At 56.3% G+C, this 8,406-nt stretch overlaps 3 protein-coding genes across 3 annotated transcripts; 2 read left to right on the plus strand and 1 right to left on the minus strand.

Annotated features, from left to right (window-relative positions):
• Positions 1-787: 787 nt before the first annotated feature.
• PTSG_10158 (uncharacterized protein) lies at positions 788-4,464 on the plus strand (the record flags this gene model as incomplete). The annotated part of the gene is made up of 4 exons (XM_004988438.1): positions 788-1,093; positions 1,338-1,502; positions 1,816-1,893; positions 2,285-4,464. Coding segments are annotated over 4 exons (2,414 nt in total), but the record flags the coding sequence as incomplete, so codon positions are not given.
• Positions 4,465-4,576: 112 nt separating this feature from the next.
• Positions 4,577-4,998, plus strand: PTSG_10159 (uncharacterized protein; the record flags this gene model as incomplete). The annotated part of the gene is made up of 1 exon (XM_004988439.1): positions 4,577-4,998. Exon 1 carries the CDS (start codon positions 4,648-4,650, stop codon positions 4,996-4,998), a length of 351 nt encoding a protein of 116 aa, XP_004988496.1. The 5' UTR covers positions 4,577-4,647.
• A 307-nt stretch (positions 4,999-5,305) lies between these two features.
• On the minus strand, positions 5,306-7,987 carry PTSG_10160 (uncharacterized protein; the record flags this gene model as incomplete). Its single annotated transcript, XM_004988440.1, has 8 exons — positions 5,306-5,332; positions 5,382-5,477; positions 5,813-5,899; positions 6,337-6,396; positions 6,732-6,804; positions 7,258-7,332; positions 7,675-7,758; positions 7,932-7,987. 8 exons carry the CDS (start codon positions 7,985-7,987, stop codon positions 5,306-5,308), a joined length of 558 nt encoding a protein of 185 aa, XP_004988497.1.
• Between the last annotated feature and the right edge of the window lie 419 nt (positions 7,988-8,406).

The raw sequence follows: 8,406 nt of genomic DNA on the forward strand, positions 1-8,406 counted from the left end.
TGTAGATTGACTGCTCGCGGTGCCGTGCAATCGCCATGCTCCTTCAGTGAAAAAACAAGTACACACTCGCGTTCAGTGCAAAGTGTGGTGGGCCAGAGCACACACACACACACACACACACACACACACACACACACACACACACACACACACACACACACACACACACACACACACACACACACACACACGAACACGAGAAGGCTGAGATCAAGACGGAGGCAGCCAAGTTGCGAGGATTGCGTCAGGCACTGAAGACCCAGTGGAAGGAATTCGACACACTCGCACTCCTTCACGCGTAAGCGCACACAACCCCGCTCCTTCCAGGCTGTCTGTGTGTGCGTGTGCGTTGCTCTTTGTGTGTGTGTGTGTGTGTGTGTGTGTGTGTGTGTGTGTGTGTGTGTGTGTGTGTGTGTGCGCGTGTGCCCTCCCTCCCCTCCCCTCCCTCTCTTCCCTTCCTTCCTTCCCGGTGATGCTTGCGTGTGTCATGCAGTGTGCCCCACACGCGCGCATTCCTCTTCTCACATGCCTGTTTTGGTGCTGTGCTTTGACTTGCCCTTTCTGTTGGCCATTTCGGGCAACTGCCACAACAGGAAAGTGCACGAATTGTTCAAGCTGGCCGGCGTCTCGCCTCCAATCGCTTCAAATGCAGAGCGCGTACAGCCCACGGGCGTGCAGGTCTCACCTACCACCAAGACCGGGGACAGTGTGCCCTTGGGTCTGGATGAGGTGCCGTCGCAGCCACTGCAACATGGCGATGATGTGAGCATGACGATGGCTGCCGCTGCCATGCCAAAGGTTGGCGCATCCCAAGCTGGCCGACAGCGCTGGCTCGGTGCTGTCTCCGCTCCCGCATCATCATCATCACCCTCTTCTTCGACACAACAGTTTCCAACGCCACCACCACCACCACCAGCTGCTGCTGCTACAACGAGTGCACCCACACCCACAACAGCAACAGCAACACGACATGTGGCACGAAGGTCCACGCTGCTCCCACCGCTCGCGCCAGTGGACCGACCAAAGTTCCTTGCGCTCAACACTACAGATCCTGCAGTCAACCTCCTTCCAGATATCGTCGCAAACTACGATGGTGCGTGTGTGTGAGTGTGTGTGTGTGTGTGTGTGTGTGCGTGCGTGCGTCTGCTTGTGTGCGCGTCTGCCTGCGTGCGTGCGGCATTTTGACCCAACCCCTGTTCACAATTGCATGTTCGTTTACACACAAACACACACACACACACATATACGCACGCACACATACGCACGCACACACACACACGCGCGCGCACACACGCACGCACACACACACACACACACACACGCATACATCTGTTCAGGGTGCACGCTGGACATGTGGACGAGCCTGCCTGTTGTGATGAGCGGGTGCGAGGGCCTTTCACGGCGGCTCAACGGAACGTATCTCGCAGTGACGCCCGAAGACGCGACGGCGCTCGGACGAGAGGATGATGACCTGCGTATGATCTACCACAAGCCCGCCCAAGGTGCCGCTTCAAAAGAGAGAGAGAGAGAGAGAGAGAGAGAGAGAGTGTGTGTGTGTGTGTGTGTGTGTGTGTGTGTGAGGGAACGATGCATGCGTGCGTGTTTTGTGTTCTGATTCTCATGTCAGCGTGGCTTGCGTGACGATGCTCATACTCAGCTGTCTCTCACATACACACGCGCACACACACACACACGTGCACGTACACACGCACGTATACCGACACGCACACACACATGCACACACACAACCACATACACACACACAACCACATGAACACGCACACACGCACACACACAAACCGCACACACACACAGACGATGCGCCTGACCTGTTTCTGTACTTTATGACCAAGGACAACACGTGGAACGTTTCCAACAAGCCGTTTTCAGCCTGTGAGTATTGCACATCCACCTCCAACACCTAACCACGCTTGCATGCGATGACAACCCAATGGGGCAAGCACATTGCATGACTGCCGCCGCTTGCTCTGTGTTTGCTTGTTGGTGTGTGATTTGTGTGGCCGCATGCATGCGAGTGCTCCATGTGTGATTGCCCTCTTTTTTCTCTCGCTTTCTGGGGTCATGACATTGTCTCATTGTGCACCATTCCAAATTGATTCTCACCTCTTTACTGCTTGCTCCACACACTCGCATGCACATGTACGCAAACACATGCCCACGTACGCACACGCACACTCGCATGCACACACGTATACGCACACATACACATGCATACGTATACTCGTATACGCACACTCGCATGCACATGCACGCGTGGAAAAAGATGTGTACGCGTATGCACAGGAGGATACGTTGGTGCCGTGGTGCGTGACACAACCATGGTTCATTGTGTTTGGCAGCCACGCGCTGCACGCATCACGGGACGTCAGCGTGACAACGCCGGCATATGCGCGCACCTTCAATGGCGACCTGTTCACATCAGACCACAGCCCCGTGTACCCTCTTGACGAGGCGGAGCAGGCCAGCAGAGCACGTGAGCGCGAGCGACAGGCATTGCGCAATCTTCGCCTGCAGCAGAAGACGGCGTGGTTGGTCGAAGGTGATGCATCGGTGTCGGTACCAACCGGTGTACAGCCACCCATCTTTGGTGATGTGTTCCGGCCGCACGCAGCAGCGACGGGCTCCACATCAGCACCATCGACCACGCGAGATTCTGTCTCTAAGAAGGCACCGTCATCATCATCACCCTCAACTGCAACAACAGCAGCAGATATGGCGGCGACCGCACGCACAACAGGCGCACCCAGGAGCAAAGCATCCAAGAAAACAGGCAGAGACAAAGCAAGCAAAAAGGCAACAGCACGCCAAACACCGCAGCCGAAGCAGACGATACCTGGACTCTCTTCGCTGCCAACCCTCGCGCCGCACAACGCGCGCGGGCCTCTTGCCTTCACAACAGCGGCAGCCACACAGCAGCAACTGCAGTTACAGCAGCAACAGCAGTATCCGCAAAGCTATCAGCAGCCACAACACTATCCGCAAAGCTATCAGCAGCGACAACAACAACAACAGCAGCAGCAGCAGCAACAACAACAGCAACAACAACAACAACAACAACAACGGCAACATCAACGGCAGTCGATGCCACCGCTTGCCGCGGCAATGGCTGGTGCCCACCCGTCCATGATGATGCCATACACACGCATGCCACAGATGCAACCACAACAGCAAATGATCATGATGCAGGGCTTGACACGCCAGCCACCCACCTTTCCTCCTTTTCAGCAGTTGATGTATCCTTCGTTCCCTTCCCCCGCCATTCCCCAGCCCTGGCTGAGCACGCAGCAGTTCATGATGCCGCACGCACCTGCACCCGTGTCGTGGACTCCAAGCATGACAACAGCAGCGGGATCGTCGATTGCACCGGTTTGTTTTGCTGCTGCCACCACTGCCCGGCCTGCCGCTGTCACGGCAAACCCAATGCAAGCGCCGTCGCCACTGCTTTCTGCGGCAGCAGCGACAACAGCGACAACAGCAACACAACCACGAGCAACAACCATGACGATGCCAACAACAACAACAACATCCGCTTCATCGGCCTCCTCCACGTCTGTGCGCGGCTCTCCTGCCCTGTCAACAACCACGACTACTACCTCGTCGTCGTCGTCGTCATCATCATCATCATCATCTGCATCATCAACAACTACAACCACATCATCATCATCATCATCATCACCATCATCATCGTCGTCGTCGTCACCGACCTCCTCGCCGTCGTCGTCGTCGTCGTCGTCGCTGCGGTCTTCAGCATCACCATCGCCTGTGCCGGCAGACACGGCTGCGGAGGTGCCACCGCCTAAGGGCCGCCGTGCGTCGCTGAAAGGCAATCATACACGACAACAACGCACGGCTGGGGCTGCCTCGACCACCAACAGCGGCAACAGCACACGCAGCAGCGGCGGCAGTGATGTGCATGCAGCGGGCAGCAAGCGCACGTACGACTCACCTGATGCCATGCCACCAGACCTGCGCCAGCAGTTCTTCACGCCAGTCCCCGGCAAGCCGAAAGCCTCGTTTGCGCGGCCACAGCATAGTCGAGTGCGCAGCAAAGCGGCGAAGGAGGAGGAAGAGGATGAGGAAGACGAGGAGGGCTCGGGACATGGTTCCAAGAAAGCCAAGCGTGCTTAAACTTTCTTTCTTTCTTGTTCTTATTGTTGTTGTTGTTGTTGTTGTTTTGTGTGTGCGTGTGCGTGTGTGCGTGTGTGTATGTGTGTGTGCGCGTGCGCGCGTGTGTGCACGTGTATGCGCGTGTGTGCACGGGTGTGTCTTGTCTTGCTTGTTGCCTGCATACTTTCTTCCATTGTTTGCACAAGCGTTGCGTCTCGGTGGATAGTGACACTGTGACAGGAGGGGCGACAAGTGCGCCTTGTCATGACACCATGTGCATCGTGGCCACAGAGAGTTGGCGAGATGAAAAGTGTTCGAAATCATTGTAGAAAAAAGGCATCACCCTGAGCGTTCGCCCCCCCCCCCCTTTCCTCCAACAGCACACTCCTTTCCCTTACGCCCTCTCCTGACAGTTGTTGTTTTCTCTTGTTGTTCATTTTCGCACCTCCAGTGCCCCAACGTAACTTGTTGCCCACCTGTTTGCACCTTGAGTCACCCAACCCCCCGACCACCACTACCATGGGTCCTTTCCCAATTCATCAGTATTGCATGGCCCTCGTGAGGGCCTGCGAGCTTGCGGCCCCCGCCGAAGTGGAGGAATGCGTCGTCATCCCTGCGGGCCTGGCCAACTACTTCCTCCTCGACAGCCGTCTCGTCGCCAAGATTCGCATGCTGACTGGGGCAGCCATCACCCATATCCTCGTGAGGGGCCAGGTCGCTGATATGTGGCTGAGCGGCCGCCCAGACGCTGTTGCTCACGCCAAGCGAACCATGCTCACGCTCGCCGACGACTTTGTCAACTCGAAGGACTTCATCGACGACGCCCCCGCCGCCGTGGTGCAGGCTGACGACGACGACGCTGCCAACTGATTGTGACGGCTTGCTTGTGCCTTGTGCGCGCGTCATTTGAACCATCCGTTTCTTTTCCCCTGTTCCATTGCCCTTCCAATACACACCACACACAGCCCAAACCAGTGACTCGTTTAATGCAAAAGCAAGAGGGGGGAAGAGGGGAAGAGGAGGGGCGCAGAGCACACATGCCAAAGACACACACGATATGAAGCGAGAAAACGAGAAGAAAGCGGCGTCATATGGGAGTGTTGTGGGTGGAAAGGAGCAGAGACAGGTGGAGGACAAAGCCAAGCAAGCAAGCAAGCAACCAGCGGGTAGCACCCCGTCAGCACATGCCAGCACGTGCGCGCGTCTGTGAGCGCGTGTTGACAGATGGGCGTGGTTGCAAGGGGGGGGGGGACGGCCAGGAGGACGGGCATGAGCGCCAGTGGCAACGATGGCGATATGGGTTGCGGCATCTCGCAAGCGAAGGAGGTGGGCCCAATGGCGAAGAACAACTGCACAGGAGACCGGGGGAGGGAGGAAGGCAAGGGATGAAGTAAAAGAAAGAGGAGGAAAGAGAGTGTGTATGTGCGTGAATGTATCTGCGCGCTGCCTGAAGTGTGCGTGTGTGCGATGATGATGGTGATGCAATGGAAGCAAGGCGAAAGCCAGCAGAGAGCACATGACCATGGACGGCCGTGGGGCAAGGAGAGCGGTGCAGGGCATGGACTTCGCGTGCGTGTGAAGTTGTACCTGTGGGAGTAGAGGTCAAGCAGCAAGGACGAGCGAGGCGGGTGAGGGAGAAAGGCGGTATCCAGGGCGCAGAGTAACGGCTGGAGCAAGCCGCTACGTTTGAGATGGGTGGGGCTGCGGCCCACTCCCAGGCTGCAGCGCTCACAGAGACGACGGCGGCGCTGCTGAAGGAGAAGAGGGAGAACTGGGGGGGGGGGCAAAGAGGAGGAGAGGGAGGAGGGGAAGAAGAACGGCTGCGCCACAGTCGTGTGCATTGGCCGGCAAACGTCAATAACCAAAATGCACACATATGCGGCGGGGCAGGGGACACCACCGCGTGTGAACGCCTACATGGCTGAGAGAGTGTGTGGGTGTGAGCGCGTGAGCATGTGTATGTATGTGTATGTGTATGTGTATGTGTATGTGTATGTGTATGTGTATATGTATGTGTATGTGTATGTATTAATATGTGTGTGCCTGTGTTGCCGTGCAGGAGTGGCAGCCAAAGGCGCGGACACACAGGGGAAAGGACAAGCGATGGCAGAATAGAATGTTGAGCAAGCAATTTAAACGTAGAATACTCATACACAGCGACGCAGATGCATACAGGCACTGATGTAGTAAGGGTGGGGAGCCACACACCGAGCAGCTTGGCGGCAGCAAGCGCGAACCACGATCGCTCATGTCTGCGCGCACCCTCAGCTGGGTGTGGAGAGGGCGTGGTAGCGGGAACACAGACGTATATGTGTGTGTGCGTGTGTTTGGGTGAGGGAGGAAAAGGGATGCGTTTGCTGCACTAGAAGTTCGCGCAGGCATGCAAGTGAAGCAGCCCAAAAGGAACAAGAAGGGAGGCGCACCATGTGTGCGCTGCAGAAGAGGAAGGGCGAAGGGTAAGGGGCAGTGTTGGCTCGGAAAGGAAGCGGGAAACAGAGAGAAGACTGCACGTGGCACCTCATTTGGGAGTGTGCCCGAGCGTATACACGGCACAGCACAGCACAGCACAGACAGCACAGCCGGCTTGCTAGCTGGTTGCACACGGTGTTCCTTGTGAGCGTGCATGTGGGTGCCTGAGCTGTCTTGGGGCTGTTACCGACATGATGCATGGGCGTGCTGGTGAGCGAGAAGGGGAGGAAGGCGGATGGGTGAGTGATCCATGCACTGCCTCACCGAATCCGGTGAAACAGACGCAGACAGACACACACACACACACACAAACACAAACACATATACACATATATATATACACACACACACTTACACCCACGTGTGCACGCCCAGCAAGGGACAAAGTCAGATCCTGGATCGCAAAGATATGCGCACACATAATAGGGACACGCACGGCAGCACAGCCACCGCATCAGTGGGCAGCCTCACCTTCTTGTCGAGCCATTGTCGGGCGCAGAGCAGAACGGATTGCACAGGCACGGACAAGCAACACGAATGCATGAAAGGGGATCGAGACGAAGAGGAAGAGGGTGTCGGGTGGGAAAGAAGGGTGGAAGAGGATCGCAGTGAAAGGTGACGGTCCAAAGGCGACAGCACGATGGAGTTGCCCTTCTCGACAAAGGGTCTGTGGAGGAGCCCGTATCAGCGCGCCAAGGATGGCAGGGCCAGATGCATGCTGGCAAACTGGATCTGCTAAAATAGGCAGGACGGGTGCTTGTGCATGAAGGGAAGGGACAAGGTATGCGCAGAACGACAAAGAGGCAGCAGCATGCACACGCACGCACAAGAGAGAGAGAGAGAGAGTGTGTGTGTGTGTGTGTGCGCGCACAGCGCACAGCGCATACATGCACACACAGACACAACTGCACAATAATCAACAAGAATAATACTTGTGGCTTCGACAGCAGCTGCGAAAGGCACAAACATGCACGCATGCATGCCGTAGCCATGCACACGCATGCACACGCATATGTGCAGATGCACATGTACATACACACAACACGCATACACACATATGCCCTCTCAGATGCGTACAGGTGAAATGGGTTTGGCGCCAAAATGTCACTGCAACCCTGCAGTGCGCAGCTTGTCTGGAGCTTTGTCGAGAGGGTGGCGTGCCTTCAATATGCGTGTCGGTGAGCACACGAGACGCCATCACGTATCGAGGCAGCATTCAGTGCGGTCGCAGTACAGCATTGTCACCACAGGTTAACGCAGACACCGGCAGACACCACAGACAGCGCAGGACTGGACATACACAAAAACAAAACACACGACAATGTTATCTTTACCGTCTTGTGCGCAGCGTTATGCTGGGCCGGCGCTGGTCCAAGCTATTGGCTGACATTGTCCCCCATCACAACAACCCCTAACCCCGTCGACCCAAACGACGACCCTCAGGAAGCAGTGGCCTTGGCAGCCAGCAGGAGGAATGCTGCAAGGCTTGGAAGGGGAATCAGACCACCATGACCACCATCATCGTCATCGTCATCGTTGTGTGAAGTCCTTCTTCCTTCGCCAAAAATTCACACACACACACACACACACAAAGACGGAGCAGAAGTGGAGGAGGAAGAGAAGAGAACACGATTGGTGGCAGACCACGAACCGTTGCTGCTGGTTGAAGCTGGTGGGAGCTGGTGGGAGCTGGTGGTGGCTTTGTGTGAACAGGGGTGCAAACGCGAGGAGAGGGGGGTGGTGTACATGTGCTGGGTACACCTTGAAAGATGACGACTGCTACTTTGGCGGTTGATATCACCATCACAC

The sequence above is a fragment of the Salpingoeca rosetta genome, assembly GCF_000188695.1.
Source record: "Salpingoeca rosetta unplaced genomic scaffold supercont1.35, whole genome shotgun sequence".
Classification (NCBI taxonomy): domain Eukaryota; class Choanoflagellata; order Craspedida; family Salpingoecidae; genus Salpingoeca; species Salpingoeca rosetta.